The 18,374-nt window shown below is 39.4% G+C and overlaps 2 protein-coding genes across 3 annotated transcripts in view; one reads left to right on the forward strand and one right to left on the reverse strand.

The window, feature by feature from the left end:
- Positions 1-8,830, forward strand: part of fam20a (FAM20A golgi associated secretory pathway pseudokinase) — a 10,640-nt gene extending 1,810 nt beyond the window's left edge. The window contains exons 2-11 of the mRNA XM_053340851.1: positions 523-716; positions 1,227-1,277; positions 2,636-2,714; positions 3,704-3,796; positions 5,250-5,365; positions 6,496-6,676; positions 7,382-7,491; positions 7,588-7,669; positions 7,766-7,825; positions 7,963-8,830. Coding sequence (XP_053196826.1) covers positions 523-716; positions 1,227-1,277; positions 2,636-2,714; positions 3,704-3,796; positions 5,250-5,365; positions 6,496-6,676; positions 7,382-7,491; positions 7,588-7,669; positions 7,766-7,825; positions 7,963-8,233 — 1,237 coding nt within the window. The 3' untranslated portion in view covers positions 8,234-8,830. The remainder of the gene's footprint in view (positions 1-522; positions 717-1,226; positions 1,278-2,635; positions 2,715-3,703; positions 3,797-5,249; positions 5,366-6,495; positions 6,677-7,381; positions 7,492-7,587; positions 7,670-7,765; positions 7,826-7,962) is intronic.
- Positions 8,831-10,167: 1,337 nt separating this feature from the next.
- On the reverse strand, positions 10,168-18,374 carry LOC128381339 (cAMP-dependent protein kinase type I-alpha regulatory subunit). Of its 2 annotated transcripts, XM_053341335.1 has the most exons (11): positions 18,253-18,374; positions 16,431-16,646; positions 14,660-14,830; positions 14,463-14,554; positions 14,305-14,366; positions 14,159-14,205; positions 13,800-13,958; positions 13,629-13,689; positions 13,299-13,420; positions 12,718-12,799; positions 10,168-12,457 (listed from the first exon to the last, which is right to left on the reverse strand). In XM_053341335.1, exons 2-11 carry the CDS (start codon positions 16,602-16,604, stop codon positions 12,285-12,287), a joined length of 1,143 nt encoding a protein of 380 aa, XP_053197310.1. In that variant the 5' UTR covers positions 16,605-16,646; positions 18,253-18,374; the 3' UTR covers positions 10,168-12,284. The 2 variants fall into 2 exon arrangements, with proteins under 2 accessions (XP_053197310.1, XP_053197308.1); XM_053341333.1 differs by having other exon boundaries at positions 14,463-14,830.

An 18,374-nucleotide genomic window follows, 5' to 3' on the forward strand; every position in this document is an offset into this window, starting at 1 on the left:
TCTCAGATTATTCTAGCTCAGGCTTTAAGTATAGCAGAGAGAGGAGGAGACTGTGGAAATGTCTTTAACTGTTTTAACTGTCTATAAAAAAACAATAAAAAGCCTGTAAGATGACAAATAAAATCCTGTATGTGAAGGGGAATTTGGGCCACAGGGGCAAACAAAACAAGCTAAACTTGTTTAAATGCCTTCAATAAATGTTTATATCTTGATTTGTTCATTTTTAATGACCTGCTTTCAGGAAAACTTGTTGATTGCATTTTGCCATCCAGTTCTGCCACTAAATCTGCTGTCTTCCCCCCAAAAAAGCACTGCTTATTAAAAATGTTTTTAAAAGGGGTTTTTAATTTGCCTGTCTGAGATTTCCAAGCAGCATATTTCTTGTAAATGTTCTCTTTAAATCAGCTAACTCATTGATTTTAAGTGGCATTCACAGCTGATTGATGACATGATATTAAACAGACGATAGCTGTCTGTATTCAGCTTCTAAAGCTGCCCTCTGTCTGACATCTCACTCCTCAGACATATGAAATACTACAGTGAGGCCGCAGCCATCTCCAACATGACTGTGACTGAGCATGAAGTGACCTTTGACCCTGATGCCAGCTGGCTGAAGTTCCATCTGGGAATAAGTCGCTATGCTCTGTACTCCCGTGATGACCCTACTGTCCCACAACTCCTCAAAGACATGCAGAGCATGACGGTCGTCAGTGCAGGTGACAGATGGATGGATGAATGGATGAATGGATGAGTGGATGGATGGATTGGTGGATTGATGGATGGATGGATGGATGGATGAATAAATGGATGGATGAAGTCTAAAATATCTGTATGTCAGTGTCACATTTAATTGTAATTTGTGTAAAGCCAAAGTATAGCTATCAAGAATGTAGTCTCTTTGTCAAATGAGGGGAAGAGGGAATTGGCACCAAAAAGACAGGAACTTTGAAAGTGTTTGACTTGATTTGACTAATTTGAACAACTGAAGCTTCAAATTATCTTCAAATCAAATTTTAAAAGCATTTAGCACAGAAGGAAGACTGTAGAGTTTGCCCCCCATCACTTGCAATGAAAGTACATTATGGAGGGCTCTCCAGGAAGAATGATAACAGCAACAAAAAGCATGTGTCAGTGTTAATTTGGATTCCTGACTATTGCTTTAAGACAATTGAGAATGTAATAATCATGCACTAAATTATGAGCTAACAAACATTTATCTCTTGCAGATTACACTCAAGACGAGAAGGCTCTAAAAGGAGCATGTGATTGCACTCAAGGTACCGTCAGTTCACCACTGTATTCAATAAGATGTATTTTTTGGACTGTTTGGGATTTTGATGTTTTGTTAAATCTCATATCTCATGCTGTGTAGCTCCACGCATAGCGTACAGCACATAACAGCATATGTGTTCGATTGCTGCCTAGCTCCTTTGTTTCTCTCTCTCTCTTTTTTTCCCCGCTGTGCTTGGTGGCACCATCGGAGACAAACACGCTGCTGTCTTTGTGATAGTGAGGATTTTGTTTTTTGTTTGGCACCAAAAATTCAGATTTGTCTTTCTGGTTAAGACACTTGCTCTGGGGCGGAAAACCCCCCCAACAAAAACAGGCTTTGGTTGGTGTTCAAAGGGTGGGCTCTTAATTAAATGTTTGATGTCTGCGTGCTCTGAGGGAAGCCAATGTTTTCCAGGCTTCAACCTACACACCAGCCACCACCTACACTGTCATCTACTACCTCTGAATACCATGCAAAGCTGCAAATGTATGGATGGATAACTGAAAAAGTTACTGAGAAAGATACGTAGACGACAAAATATTTTTATAAGACTATAACATATACAACATTCAGTCAGCACTAAAAAAAATGGATTGCAAAAAGCATTTCAGTACCTAAAAAAATGTATCTTTTCATACTTTATAACCCAGTAAGGTATGTGAAGTGACTAATATTCCATGTTTTTGTTCAATCAGCATCTCACCAGCGTTCCTGCACAGTGAGGAGGCTGACCACACAAACGTCATTCACTCAGATGAAGAAATGCAACAAAACAATCACTCCCTCATTTTTAAATTTAACCTCATGCGGTTTTCTCATTATCTCAGTAACCCAACAGTGATGGTGTTCATCAGACACAAAGGCTGTTTGTAGCCGTTTGATCCTCTTTGATTCATCTATCCCAAAAAAGTAGTGAATGTAAACTTTGTGCGATTGTTAACTATTAATACCCTGGAGTTTCACAGTATATAGCAGGGAGGCGTGTGTGTGGTTAGTCTGGTCTACTGCTGTGACATAATATGCAACCAAAGAGAGAAAAAAGGAACCTAAGTTGCTGAGAGAGCAGAGCGCAAGCTGTGTGACCAACTCCCAATTACCCCCCATTTTCACTGGGAACAGGCGTATCTACAGTAAAAAATAGTCCAAAGTTTGAACTGGCTCCTGGGGATTTAAGATGATAAGGAAACACTGTCTCAGTTACCTGATGCTATGATGCTACTTCTGTCAAGTCTGTCGAGTTTTTAAGTTGTTATGCAGCAGCATTCAAACACAAAGGTTGACTTGTGTGATGTAAAGTTTGCTGATTTCCTCTAGCCTGTACCCAACATCACTGACTCATATTTCTGCCTCTCTACTCTCCAGTGGTGAAGCCCAGTGGACACCACCTTAAACTGGCTCTGAAGATGCGTAACTTTGCCAAGGCCATGTTCAAACCAATGAGGTGAGAAGTGAATCCTCAATTGATGAATTGGTGGTCTTCATCAAACACAATAAATGCCTTATTTATGTCAGTGCGCAATAGGTAAAGCATAGACATAAAGTTGAAATCACACAAAGAAAAAGTGGCTCTGCAATACATTTTAACCCTTTATTGGGCAAATGATTATATTTGGTAACTTCTGTAAATATCCCAAAATATCCTTCCTTCCTTCTTTCCTTCCTTCCTTCCTTTCTTTCCTCCCTGCCTTCTTTATTCCCTTCCTCTTTTCCTTTCTCCCTCCCTCGTTCCTTATTTCCTCCGTCCTTCCTTCCTTTACTTCCTTCCATCTGTCCTTCCTCCCTCCCTCCTTCTCTCCTCCCTTCCTTCTTTCCTTCCTCCGTCCTTACTTCCCTCCTTTCCTTCCTTCCATCTGTTCTTCCTCCCTCCCTCCTTCTCTCCTCCCTTCCTTCTTTCCTTCCTCCATCCCCTTTTCTTCTTCCTTCCTTCCTTCTTTCCTTCCTCCATCCCCTTTTCTTCTTCCTTCCTTCCTTCTTTCTTCCCTTCCTCCCTCCCTCCTTCTCTCTTTCTTTCCTCCCCCTACCTTCCCTTCCTTCCTTCCCTCCTTCCTTTCCTTCCTTCCATCCTTCCATCCTTCCTCCCTTCCTTTCAATGAGTGTCCTATAAAGGGTTAAACCAACGTCTGTGACTGAGATCGACCAAAACAAACTTACATAACCTCATCACAGTACATTATCTCATGTCATGTCCTATTTTAGCTTATGTCAGGCTACATAATATCTATCATGTTGATTGTATACTACTGAACATTATAAGTGACTATTTGATCACTTTGTATCTTTTGATTGTGTTTGTGTGTGTGTGTGTGTGTGTTTGTGTTTGTGTTTGTGTTTGTGTTTGTGTTTGTGTTTGTGTTTGTGTGTGTGTGTGTGTGTGTGTGTGTGTGTGTGTGTGTGTGTGTGTGTGTGTGTGTGTTTGTGTGTGTATGTCAGGCAGCAGAGGGATGATGTGACTCCAGAAGACTTCTTCTACTTTGTTGATTTCCAGAGACACAATGCAGAGATCGCTGCCTTTCACTTGGACAGGTGCAGCCCCCCTTTTCTTCACTCATAATGCCCACTTTATTGTTTTTCTTGTTTTACTATCATTATTCACTCTGGGTGTTTTGAGCGCCTTCTCCTTGAATTTATGCAGCAGTAGTGCTTGAGGGTAATTTTAGTTTTGGTTGCACATCTGTCTTTTATTGGTCTCAGTTGTGGCTGTGGTGCAAACTGGAGTGCTACAAATGTGTTTCTATTTGAGTACTTTACTTTAAAGGCACAATCCATGATGCAAATGTTGAACAAAAACAAGTAAAGATGAGTTGTTAAAGGTTTCTAATTTGGAAACAGCAGTATTGCACACCTATATTTCAAATAATGACCAGTTGAGAAACACACTAAATTCTTAGTTATCACCTATGCATCAGACTCTTGATTCATAATAATTCTTGAAAATGCATATAACAACAAAAGAGACTGAATGCAATGATGAAATTAGCTTGCAATCATTAATATGCAGAGGTAGAATTCTAGTAGTAGAAAATCACTAATGAAAAGCAACCTATAAATATTCCAAAAATCCAACAAATAGGTATGAAAAAAGTCTCTCTTCTTCTGCCAGCAAATAAACCTTTCAGCCTAACGCAAAGATTGCGACATGTTTGCCCAACCCTGGATTTCCCAACCAGCTGATCAGTAAAAACCAGACTATGGACACAAACACACACACACACACACACATATATAAACTGAGCTGAGGTGAAATAGTCATCTGAGCTAGACAGTATCATTAACAGGCTGCACACAATGATAAGTCATCGTTTCTCCACCCGAGACAGAAAACAACACGAGTGCCACGTCAACAGCTGCTATAATGACTAACAATCACTATAATTTCACACAAACTCTTATTATTATGCCACATTAGTACTCATATTTTAGATCTTTGTCAGTTTTTGAAATGTAAGCATCATTTACAGTTTCATCCACCAAGACACGACAGCTCTTTCCTATTTTTAATTCATGGTGGTGTGTTTTTAATCTGTGGCAGTGTGTCGTCTGTCTCTCTGTTGTGTCTGTGTCGGCTGCCAGGAGCCTGTATCATTATCGCTTCCAATCAGTAGTTGGGGAATGCCAACGATTTTAGAAACAGCAATTCAGCTTCCCCCGCTGATTGCTGTTTGATTACTGTTTTCGACACATGACTGAAATATGGTCCTCGAGGTGTTGTAAGCTCTCGATAGTGTATTTGAACACAGCCGGGTGAATTATACAGCGTGGAGACTGTTAATAGGGTGTATTCATTGATAAGAATCAGTCAGAATGAACCGTGGGCTCCTGTGAAATGAGGTGAGGAGACACAGATAAGGCTGCTTTCATCTTTAGAGGGTTCACATTACATTTACATTCAGAGTGGAGGCATGAACTGTAAACTTTTCCCCCTTTTTCCACAGAGATAAGGTTTTACTTCTGAATCTCATCAACCTATTTGTCGTAGGATCCTGGACTTCCGCAGGGTCCCACCAGTGGCTGGCAGGCTGGTGAACATCTCAGCAGAAGTCCTCCAAGTGACCCACAATGAAGACCTACGAGCTGTCTTCTTTACCTCACCAGGTAAAGCACCAGCAGGCCTCTTTTCTTTGTAAGGGAATAGCTGGACATTTCTGGCATGGCTGGATTAACTGTATGTGGGGCCTTGGCAAAAAAGTTTGTTGTACTGACCAACACTATAACGTGGTAGCGCTTTAGAGCTGAAATGATTAGAAGCTTCATTTATCACTTGATTGGCAGAAGATGAATTGGCCAATATTTTGATAATTGAGTAATTAGAAATAAGTATTTTTTAATGAAAAAATGCAAAAATTCACTGGTGACGGTTTTCCCATGATAGTAAACTCAACATGTTTAGGGTTTTAAAAGTAAGCCATTTGAAAGTTTTAACCCAGGCTTGGGGGAGTAATGACTAGCATGTTCTTATATGTTTTACAATGAACAATCAATTGATTGTTAAAGAAAATAACTGTCAGACCTACTTGCAACCTTACAGTACTCCTCCTCCATGATGGAATAATACATTTCTCATCAGTTTTGTGTGTGCCATTTGATCAAACTTAACTTTACATTAAATTAGCATCTATATCAATATACACTTTAAAAAAACACTATATAATATAAACCAAAAAAAGCCTATGGTTAACCCTAACCCAGTGACTTCCTAGGCTTCCAGGCAACCAGCGAAGACTCACTGCTTCCTTCTTTATGCTAAGCTAAGCTTATTGTTGTCGTAGCTTCATATTCAATGGACATATTTGAATTGTTTTCCCCACAATGTCAAACTGTTCATTCAACCTTTATGTTCCTTGTAACATGTCAAAGTCAAAGAGTTGATTGTCAGGGTTTGTAGATTTTGTTTGACCATCTTGGAGAAGTTTTGAAGGTCTATATCAGGTCCAATATTTGTAGTCCTAGAATGATGATGCAAATAGCCAGAAACAGCAAGGTGCTTATTGACGACATTATATGACAAACATCTCACTTAATAACAGCATCTTTGTTAACACAGCACATCAGTATAAAGTGTAGTCTACTGTATCTGCGACTTATTTTGGGCTGTTTTTATGTTTTTCTTGCTGGTGACACAGCATCCAGCTTGAGGGGAAGGCAGAGCTGATCAAAAGGCGTGTAATCGCATGTGAACAAGAAACTCATTTGTATTCCACCATTTTGCTCCGCTTCCCAAACAGCGAACAACACGTGTTTCTTTGCCAAGTGCCTGTACGTGTGCAAGACAGAGTATGCGGTGTGTGGGAGCCCTGACCTGCTGGAGGGCTCCTTGTCTGCTTACCTGCCTGGACTCAGCATCGCTCCCCGCATCTCCATCCCCAACCCCTGGATACGCTCCTACACCTTCACTGGACGAGAGGAGTAAGACCTCCACTTCTGAACACTAGAAAAATTACATTTATTTCATTAGTACGGTTTAGTTCAATGGGTTGGTGAAAGTGAAATATGTTCATCATCACATTGTGAAGTTAAAGGCGCAGCATGGTGCAAATTAACTGTCATATACTTGAGTCACTTTTAATCTAACTGTGGTTGAGACAGTTGGTGGCCTGCTTCTCACACTATACCACATTTAAAGTGTCAAATTGGATGTTTGTTTCTTTGGTTAAAGGCTTTGTCACATTACTGACAAAGATAAAAGAGTTTTCTTTCTCTTTTTGTCTCTGCCACACCACCAACTATGTTTTTAATCTATGGAAGTCATTTACCGAATGAACACAACCTCTTCCTGTTTTATCTTTTTATGCAATTGAGGGGGCTTCTCATGAAATCTGCCTCAGTGACTAACAGTATAAAATTAGGCTTACAGGCTGGGGGAACATTATTCACAATGCTGCTGTTTTTCATTCTACTAATGTTTTAAAAGTCTAAAAATAATGGATGCAGTGATACTGATTTTACATAAAGCAGGTGGTATGGGAGTATAAGGAATATGAGGGACAATTTTAGATACTGTTTTCTCACACTGTTACAAATATATGGTCAAATATAATATCCAAATACAGTTAACAATTCCTGGATGAGAGTTTCACTGTAGTTCATGTATGTTTTATATCTGTTTTAAAGGTGGGAAGTGAATCCGTTCTTCTGTGACACTGTAAAGCAGCTTTATCCTTACAACTCTGGCAATAGGCTCCTCAACATCATAGATATGTCTATTTTTGACTTCCTTACAGGTATTTATTTTTTCTAATACATCATCTAATCTTCACATAATCGCCAGATGTTTCACTACAACACATATTGTATGTGTTTCTCAACCTCTGCTGCAGGCAACATGGACAGGCACCACTACGAGATTTTCACCAAATTTGGGGATGAAGGATTCCTTCTCCACTTGGACAATGCAAGAGGGTGAGATAAAAACTTTGATAGGCATTGGAATCTTGTGAAATTATACATTGTGGTTCCGTATTTTTGCTCACATTTGGAAACACATCCTGTTTTTAGGTTTGGGAAACATTCTCATGATGAAATGTCCATCCTTGCTCCACTATCTCAGTGCTGCATGTAAGTATGATGTGCAATCGACTTGTCTGTATTTCTTTGTAGAAAATTTTTACATATATAGATTTCATGTTCCATCTCCTCTTCCTCCTCTGTTCTACTATCCATCCTTTCTTCACTCGTCTCCTTTCCAATCCCAGGATAAAGCGCTCCACTCTTCTGAGGCTACAGCTCTTGTCTCGACCAGAGTTCAGGCTCAGCGACCTGATGAGGGAGTCCCTGCAAGGAGACCCTTTACGTCCGATTCTGACAGAACCCCACCTCTTAGCTCTGGACCGTAGATTACAGAAGGTCCTCCGAATGGTCCAGCGCTGCATCCGGAGGCTGGGCGAGGAAGAGGTGATCACCAAAGACTTTGTCAAATCCACAGCGAGACCTCAGACTGACACAGATATGACAAAGTCAAGGTAACAAAGGAAGAAAGAAAGACTTATCTCTATAGAAGACTTGTGAGCAAACGAGGCTCAGATGGTTTCAATTTAAGGAACAAGCCATAGATGGAAGATGCTGTGAAATCTTCAGAGGAGCTACGAGGGGGGCTTGTCAGAGAGCGAAGAAATCTCATTTGGGAGGTTCAGGACATGAATCACTGCAGGCATCAAATTCCAACTGCCTTTTATTTCCTTTTGTTACAAGGCTATCATTTTTATGTGCATGTAGATCAGGGGTTTAGAGGTTTAAACATTTAAATTAAAGACTTTAGTCATTTGAGACTTTTTTCAGTTGGTAAATTAGTTGGGAGAGTGGCCATTAATCTGGGAATATGGGAGATTTCATTAGTTTGGAGAGTTTTTAAAGACCTGCAGACATTGATACATGAAGCCATACAAGCTCTCTCACTGTCATACTCCTCCAAATCAGCAGTGAAGTTTTTCACGAGAGAGCTGTGATGCACTGGATAAGTTGTTTGGACTTTATCAAATGAATGCTGGTGAATATTGTGACTGTGGAGAGAAAGATTTATGTCCACTTGATGTTAAAATTATAGAATAAAGTTATTTTGTGTGATGACGGTGTGCAATTTGTGAAGTGTAAGAAACAGTAGTGTGATCTGGTGTATGTATGTGACAAAAGTGATACTTATTTAACAGCCATTTAGTTTACTCCACCCCACTTTCCAGACATGTAATCTTTCTCAGTCTCATCTTTGTTCAAACATCTACACCACTGTCAACTAAAACAGGCACAGATAGAGAAACAGCAAACCTAAAGTGTCATATTATACCAAGTGGATAGTTCTGAACCAAAAATCAGTGTTTTCCTATTATAAATCAGTAAGTTTTCTTCTGTGGACATGATGGAGAAATCTGATGTGTCAATCGTGATGTGGATCTTAACAGTACATGTCAAATCAGGCAGGGAGGCTGATTAGCAGCATGATCATAAAACATCAACATATGCCATCATACCTCAACATCTTACCTTGTAATTCTATTAAAATGTAGAAACAGGCTGAACTTTTTCAACTCCAAATTAGCAACTATTTTAAAGCAGCAAATGTTAGAGCAGTCCATTAATTAAGTTTGTAATGTTTGCTCATTATTTGAAAATATGAGTGGATGGAAAAATGACCTAAGTTGTATAAAGTCATAAAAACAATGGAAAAACTGAGTCATAAAATGTATTATTAACCAGACAAAGCATGTTTAAGAATAATGAGAGTTCCCCAAAGAAGACAGAGGAATGTTGTATATTTAAATTGTGGTTATAGATTTAAATGTTTAAGTTTTGGAGCACAGATGAATGCCAACTATAGTCAGGCTTTCCTGTACTTTATAAACAGCATCATGTCTCCCCCTGGTGGACAGATTCCACCATTGACTTTACATCAAGTATTACTGGGATTGTCTTCAACATTCATTCAAACATAATTTAAACTGGTTAAACTATTAGTAAATCAAACATTAAAAGAATTAATTACACACCTTGGAATCAATGAGAAGCATCCTGAAATACATTAAAACAGTTAAAAGTACAACACGAAGGTTGAAAAATGATGAAGCCCGAGACAAAGCTTAATTCTTTTTACTTTTTTATTGCTTAAACTGCCATCTGGAACAATCTATACCAAAAGGATAAACATCTTTGCACATACAGGAGGTCAAACTGAATACAGGGTAGAATAGAAAAAGAATGGTCCTCTGATCACCTGCAGCTCTCTGCGCTGCAGGCCTAACAAACTCACTGAAAGGTCGGGCTAGCAGGAGTGACTGACTACTACTGTAAGCCCAGGATAGGTAAGCTAAGGCAAACCGGGACGATTGCAGTGTGGCTAAAAACATCTGGACTAAAACCGATGATGCTGCTATTTACACGAAAACAATATTTCGACAAAAAGGTGAGTCCGAACCCTCGCCCCCCCTAAACGGAGTCATTTCCTGTGGATCAGGATAAACAGGATGTGTCGTCATAACGTAAAGAAAGCTGATAACACAAATCCAGATGTCACCAAATCCACAACCTGAGGGTTAGGGAGAACACATGAAGAAAAATACACTTATGTCCATTAACAAAAAGTCTTCTCGCTAACCTGACTACCCTGCAATCGGCACCAAAATCAAATCTTTTTTGGACATACAAACATAGATCTCAATTCTAAGCGTGTGTAAGTTGCTTTGAATGGAGACGTAACAGAAAACAGAAACATGACTGGTTCAGTGAGGCAGGAATGAAGAGTTCAGCCTATAATCCAGAAGTCAACATTGTGTGATTTGGTAAAGATCTTCAAGAAAAAAAAAAAAGAAAAAAAAAGACAGACTAAACATTTTATGCCATCTAAATAGACATGAAGCAGTTAAGCTCGGGAGTAACAAACCAAATATTTGACAAAGTTCCTGCTCCTGCACACAGCTGCAGGGCACGTTTTTTTAATACACGCTTCCATTCATACCGGATCACTGGATGCCTAAAATATCATGCCAAGTAAGCATAGAGAACAGATCACAAGCTACTCTGATGAAAAGACAGCCACCTTTTCAATAGGCATAAGCAATGACACTAGTTTTAAATAAATATCTGCTCACTCTGCCCGTCAGCGCACCCTTGATGCTTTGATACATAAATACTTCAGATGTCCTGAAACTGTTTTTTTTTTCTTCCAAGACTTTACTTCAATAAACCTGTAATTACCCATTTCATCTATTTTAAAAAGTTTTTAACCCATGACGTTTTACACAATACAATTACATACTGTTTTTGTCGGTCGACAAGAAGAAGCATTTATTAACTTTGTGGCACTGGACACCTAAAATAGAATTTATGGAAAAATAAGTGTTTACAAAAGACAGTTAAACATATCTTTTTTTTAAGATCACCATCACTCCAAACCATAAGTTTATCATTTAGTCCATGATAATAATATAACTGTGATCATTTTAACTATACTATGATAACATTTTGATTACAAACCATAGCAGAAGAGTGACCAAGTTATTTGGTATATACTAAAAAACTTGAATACTGAAATACACTTAATACTCTTGTTTTTTTTTTTTCCCCTTTCTTTTTTTTATTTATTTTTTCCTCAGAGTAGTCAAGGCAGTTCTTGCATGGTCGTTCTACCGATTAAGAGGACAATAAGGGTAACAACTACTTCCTGTTTGGAGCTCCAAAATAGTTAGGGAACAGAACACGCACTGCATTTCCACAGCTATGCATCTTTGCGTCGTGACAATAATCAACATTTGGCACTAGCCTGGTAGCTGCACAATAAAATAAAAACCTTAAGTTGCACAAGGTCTCTAATAATAAGCAAAACAGACTCATCGTTGTCTCGTCAGACCAATCCAAGGTAACCAAAAGTAACAAATGGAGCACAACCATCATATCGTTGCTGAAACTTAGAAACAGCTGACGAAATGTGGTTGCAATCGTATTCTTCCTGTCCTCTACAGCTTCAAGGTACTTCTCTACATCGTATATATATATATATATATATATATATATATATATAAAATCAAACTAACTGATGTCAAAAAGGAAAGTCTTAAACGGGGAAGAAGCAGTCCTCTCTTTGCTTCAGTCTAAAACAAAAATCTGTAACAAATGCACCAAAAGCGCCATGTAAAGTTTGATTGTCCTGTCTCATCAGTTTGAGACCCTAATGTCTTTCTGATCTCCTAACAATCCTGCTTTGTGTTTAAGGTTGAGTCTAAAAAGAAAGTGTAACCAGCAAATACATTTATAACATAGGTAACATGATATAACTGTGCCTACAAGGTAGCGTACAGCAGCTGGTACAAGCGCTGGTGAATGGCTAAAAGTCATCTCTGTGTGATGGGTGGTAACAACAAATGAAGTGTGTGTGTAAAATAAAAAGGGAGGGGGGGGGGGGGAAGCATCAGAAAGAAGAACAAAGTGGCAAAAAAAAAAAAAAAAAGCAAATTGCATTGGTGGACCCTGGGTCTAAAAGGAGAAAAAGAGGGAGAGGGGGGGAGAGAGTGGGGCGGGAAGACGAGCCCCTTCACACAGACAGCGAGACGAAGCTGTTGTACTGTTGGATGTTACGTTTGAGAATGTCTGAACAGGGACCCAGGACACGCTCGAAGCGGGGCCGGTCGAGCTTCACGCACTTCAGGGGCCCGCGGGCGACCACGGTGGCAGCGCGGGGACGGTTCATCAGCAGAGCAATCTCACCTGCACCACACAGAAACAATCACATGGTTTAAAATCTCAAAAAACATCAATCTTTTAATGATGTTGAGACAGAATGCAAACAAAAGCAACTCAGTTTTTCATAGGTTAAGATAACATGCCATATATTTTTTAATCACATACCTCTAATAACTTTAATAATAGTTATAAAACCAATTGTTTTCCTCATTTGTAACAGTACCATAAAATAACAATCCATTCATTAAATAACAGAGTTCTCTAATAAAGCTTTAAGTCTTTACCAAAGTAGTCCGAAGGTCCTAATCTCCCTACTTCAACGAACTCCTCGTTCTCTGAGCGACGCTGCAACACAGCTGCAGAACCCTGAAAAACAAACAAACACACACACACAGTTCAATTTGGGTCATCTAGCTTTACAAAGTTTTTATTCACTAACTTCATTTTAAAAAAAAAAAAAAAAAAGCATTTGGTACATTTACACAACTCCGAATTGAACAGGTCAACAAGTCATCTTCGATTCTTTGATCAAAACAAAAATGTATTTTCATATCACCACTAGAGGGCGCACATGTGTGGAAAACATGTTTGGAATAATTTAAAAAATCCACTGGGGTCACAAGAAGATTCAAGATCTGCTGAAATGTTTCATGAAATTGGGTCAACATCAAATATAGACATCCAACAATTATGGACACCTCAAAAAACTACATTAAGTAACTTATCATGCCATCTCAAGAGTTCAGAGGTGATATTCTGGTACTATGACAAAACTGCCATGTATGAAGGAGTGTGTGTGTGTGTGTGTGTGTGTGTGTGTGTGTGTGTGTGTGTGTGTGTGAGAGTTAGAGATCTAAGTGTTTACCTCCAAGATGATGAAGAACTCATCTCCAGGCTCTCCCTGCACAACAATCTTCTGTCCGTCCTCAAACTGGACGGGCTCCAGAGCATCAGCGACTGTCAGGCGCTCCCATTTGTCAAGAGACTCTGAGGGGGGGGCGAACACCAAGACAAGAATTCAGCTGAAGGGACGGATCACATTTAAAAAAGGCTCAAACTGTTATTGGTTTTGCCTCTTTTAAGTTATTTCAATCTCAACACCAAACACAAAGTACCGTAATGTGCTTCTTTTCTTCTATTCAAGAGTTAGAAGATGACGTTGATTTAAAAAGACAAAGAAAATGAAATCACCCACCTAAAATGGACACTTTCCTGAGGAATTCCTCGTACATCTTCCTCTTTCTCAAAGTGCTTCCCTGAAGAGAAAGGCATTTGCGTTAGTGTGCTTAAAAACTACAAATTTCCAGATAAATACATCAAAAACAAGCTTTTTAAAAATGTGGTGTATTATGATTCTTCTCCTCACCATAAGTATTCTCCTGTAGCTGTCTCTGTCGATGCCCCACAGCTTGACGTTGGTCTTGGCTCTAACTGTGGCTGCCCTTGGGGTGCCGTATATCAGCGCCAGCTCTCCAAAGCTGCCACCTTCCCCAATGCTAGTCACCCATTCATTGTTCACGTACACCTGTCAGATTGGCAGTACAGAAAATAAGGAAAACAGAAGAGAAACAGAAACCAAGCAAAACTATTAGAAATTTGAAGTAGAAAAAAAGTAATGTATTTAATCTTGATAGAAAAAGACAAAGAAGCTCTATAGTTTAACATTGCTTTCTACTTTATAGAAAAGAAAAAAACAAAATAGATAGATGAGGATCAGATACTTACATCCATTTCTCCTTGGTCGATAACATAGAAATTGTCACCTTCGTCACCTGGATACACACAACAATACTGTTACTACCACGATCACACAAAGACTTTGATTTGGTTAAATGTTAACTCAACCTAACACTGAAAAGATGTGATCTTACCCTGCAGAATAACTGTTTCCCCGGCGATGTAGGTGACTGGAAACATTGCATCAAATATGTCGCTGGAAGCAAACAGATTCATAAGGAGAGTCAGCTGACTGCATTTAGTCAAGCTTCACTCATAAAACCATTGAAACACACTGTATTGAGGCATGTACCTCCTCTCGTTGTCATCCAGATGTGAGAAGAGCACATTCTTTTCAATAGCTTTGGCCAAGGCTGCCATCGTCTTGTAGTCTTTTGGAATGACCTTAACAAAACAGCACAGGCATGTTATGTGTTTCAAGAAAATATAACTTCTCATTGGTGGAAGTGTGTGGATTTTCTTGTGGATCTCACAGCTGTATGTATCTACCTTTCTGACATATGAGGCTGCATCCTCCTCTGTGTAAACCTCTGCGCTGAAGGCTCCTCTCCGCCGGCGACCCTTTACCACCGGGTTCATGGGTGGAGACACCTCCTCATCACGGGAGTCTGAACGGGAACTGCTGGCCTTCTGCTGGTTCTGAATCTGCTTGGCCTCCTCCTGGAGGGCAGAAAGGCAATGAGGGAGAGGAGTGCCATCAGACAATAAGGTTTATAGCTGTTGTAGTTCATTCAAAGCAGTTTTTAAGTGCAAAAAAAGTATAAACACATCAAATACAACATAAAATAAACTTAAATAATGTTCTGAATGAAAAGCTACATTGAATCAAGCAATCAAATAAAAGCACTACTGAAAAGTTATGTTACACGTTTCTTCTTAAAATGATTCAGTATATAAGTAAACACCTTTTGAGCTACATTTCTTCATGTCTTTGTCTTGGTATAACTAATAATAAGCTCCAAGAGGATTGGGTAGTTACTGCCAGATGAGCATCTGAGATCAATTTTATAAATAAGAAGAAGATAACCGCCTAAAAAAACCATATCAATCCTACCTAAAATGAAATGGAAGCTAGTCATAGGTGTATCTTTAAGAATATAACAATAGCATACAAGCAACAGTTTAAAGACCAGTTCAGAAATCTGTTTAGTCAAACATTTTACAGCATAAGTAATAAAATGTTGAATTTCAGTTATTGTGTGTGAAATTTAATTGGATCATTGTGATGTTCATCTGACATCAGAGATTTTTCATAACTATTTCTTGATATTTACAGTAGATGTAAAATCTGGTGTGGAACACGGCTACTTAAAACCTTATCACCAAGTGTACATAATATACACTTGGGAAATCTTGTTCAAAGAAGGTGGATACCATAAAAAGCAATTGTACAACACCATATTGTTTCTATTAAAATAATTGTGCAAAGAGCATTAAAGTGTGCTAGTTGACACAAAGATAAAGAGGCTTTAAACCTGCAGTGTGGAACTTTTAAATTTAAATGAATGGAGTGTTACATTCAAGCCTTTGCCAAACAAGTTCACACAATGCTGATAAAGCCTATCACTGCCAGATAAATCTCTCTGCATTTCACAGTAAACAAGAGTATTTAAATGTGATGTTATGTTTGTCATTCCCACACTGGCCGGATGAATGCATACTGAGAATGCTCTATGGGCACAGCGTGTGCACCAGATACTTCCACTGGCTGAGCTGGCTAACCTCTGGTTAGATCTCTGCTTACTTGAATAAAATCATTTAATCAGGCAGCTCTTCTTGACTTTCCAAATGTTATCAGACCAAATGGCTCAAATTCTGATAGTGAAATGAGTTGTATGACGTTTAACACTATTTATCCACCATTTTACAGCTACAACAGTATCAGTATCAGAGCAGGCTATGGTGTATGATGCAAGTATTCAGAAAATACTTACAGAGAAAAATGATAACAGATATTGCTTCATATGTGACATTATCTGTGTTAAGACATGTTTAAACTGATCAACTGATTAAATCAGTCCATCTGTCAGGGGGGTTTCTAAGTGAGTAAAAGGAAATACCGCCTGACAAAGAGTTAATAGTTATGATGTCAAACACTGGCTGGATTATGAGAAAACACCTGTCTAGTGTAATACAAGAATGAATCATGTTCATCTTTCACTGTGTAATAATTTGTTTTCTGACCAATAAGGACAACCAACAGTACACACACACACACACACACACACACACACACACACACACACACATATACATATACCTTCTCCAGCCTCTCGAAGTACTCCCTGAGGAAGGCCATGGGCCTGTCTGGCCTGGAGGTGCACAGTTGGACAATGCAGTCCTTCAGCAGCTGTTGAATGTTGTGTTTCTGCACGTACTGCTCACACTCCCTCAGGCTCCGCTCCTCCTCACTGCTCGTACTTCCAGATGCCATGACGACAACCGCAACCCTGCTCTGTGACCTCTAACCTTTGTACTGGAGGGAGAGAGAGGACAGGAACGGGGGGGGGGGGGGGGGCATAATTTCAGATCACTGCTACAATATGGATTTACTGGATTACCAGAGAGCAACAGAAAAGTGTCTGTGTGTCGTCATGAGAAATGGACAGAAAGAAAACGCAAGAATGTGAGAAAAATAGAGCCTGAGTGAGAAGGCATGGAGAGATGGGGTGTTGTTTTGCTCTGTGGAGCCTGAGTGCTTCTAAGTGGCAGGAGTGAAAACTGGTCATATGATGTGATCACACATTTCTGACTATAGACCACAAACTAGGACAGGCACACTGTCTGTCCTGGGTTTATTTACTCAAAACAATTTCAGTTTTTCAGCAGCCTGAATGAAGCCTACTATCACACTGGCTGTAACAGTATCATACACAAGGCCTAAATTTAGACAAATGGCCAAATACTGAATCAATCCACTGTGAAACAGACCAAACCCATAAGAGCAAACATACACTTACTTGAAGTTTTAACATTTAAGGCCACAAAACTGCTTCTGAGAAAAACAGCCTGACAGATCCCTGATCATCTGATCAACCTCTGTGATAAAAGCTTCTTCAGATAGCCCTGAGCTTGATTGGGCTGTGCAGTCTAAAACAGGAAGGCCTCTAAAGATGTGCTGTAACCAACACGTGCATTTTAGATGAGTAAATGACAGTCCTGTGGAGCACAGCAGAACAGACCGATCCATCCTCTGCCTGCAAGTGTATCATGCATGTGCATCAGTATAATAGGATTCAGATAATTTCTAATCTGACAAGGCCCTGGGGAGATTACTTGCCATGTTATCAAAGATGAGGCTGGCACGTCCTTTCTGCAGCTAACTACACTCATGGCGGAAACTTGGCAGGCTTTCTTCAATCTAAACCTACCACAGGAATAACTAAGTGATAAATGATACTGTTTTTAGACCAGGTGGTATAAATTAAGTGCTAAGACTACAGGAAAGACCCAACAACAGGTCTGCCTCATATGATCATACTATCATAATAAATGTTATATTTAAAATCTGAGGTAGTTAAAATTTATAATTAACAAGTTAATTCTCTAATTGAATTAGTGACCTGCAGCATCACTTCAGCTGACAAGAGGAGAAGTGTCAGTGGTGTTAGAGAAAACAATACAATGCACAATGATCTCACTGAAAAAGTAACAATGGAGTGTGCACGAGGATGGATGTAAATATTAAAATAAATACTATCGCCTGTGGAGACAGTATAAGGCAAATGCCCTGCCTGTAACGTTAACACCGTGTAGGTCAGGAAGGCTGACGGCTGCAGCCAAGTAACTTACAACAAGCTAATACTGAAATACTACCCACCCTAGATTATAATAACAAAAAAACACAAAATACAAATTAATAATACATGTTTTATATGTTTGCTTGAATAGCTTTCGTGAAGCAGAATGTTAAACAAAGTGTCTAGTTTGATGCCTAGCCTGGCTAGCTCCGTGCAAAGGCAAAGCTCTCCTCCAATGACGCCATCTTGAGTTCTATCATAAACAAACGAGAGACGGAGAAAACAAATTTCACCTATCCAGAGGTCATATGTTCCGTGAGCGGAAACAACGCGAATACTCACAAGAAACGGTGAATTCCTGCCGAGCCCTTCGATAGCGACTCGGGATGGGTGAAATTTCTACAAAGCGTACCGTTACCAGATCCTCCTCGCTTCGATTTTTTTCCCCGAGCCCTGGACCGCTG

Source organism: Scomber japonicus, chromosome 20, assembly GCF_027409825.1.
Source record: "Scomber japonicus isolate fScoJap1 chromosome 20, fScoJap1.pri, whole genome shotgun sequence".
NCBI lineage: Eukaryota > Metazoa > Chordata > Actinopteri > Scombriformes > Scombridae > Scomber > Scomber japonicus.

Excerpts from the sequence above, each read along its gene's own strand:
- LOC128381339 (XM_053341333.1), bottom strand. The coding sequence starts at position 16,604 with ATGGCATCTGGAAGTACGAGCAGTGAGGAGGAGCGGAGCCTGAGGGAG. Across the intron at positions 14,206-14,304 it reads GGAAACAGTTATTCTGCAGG|GTGACGAAGGTGACAATTTC; the intron begins GTAAGATCACAT and ends GTGTGTATCCAG. Across the intron at positions 13,421-13,628 it reads CAGGAAAGTGTCCATTTTAG|AGTCTCTTGACAAATGGGAG; the intron begins GTGGGTGATTTC and ends CCCCCCCCTCAG.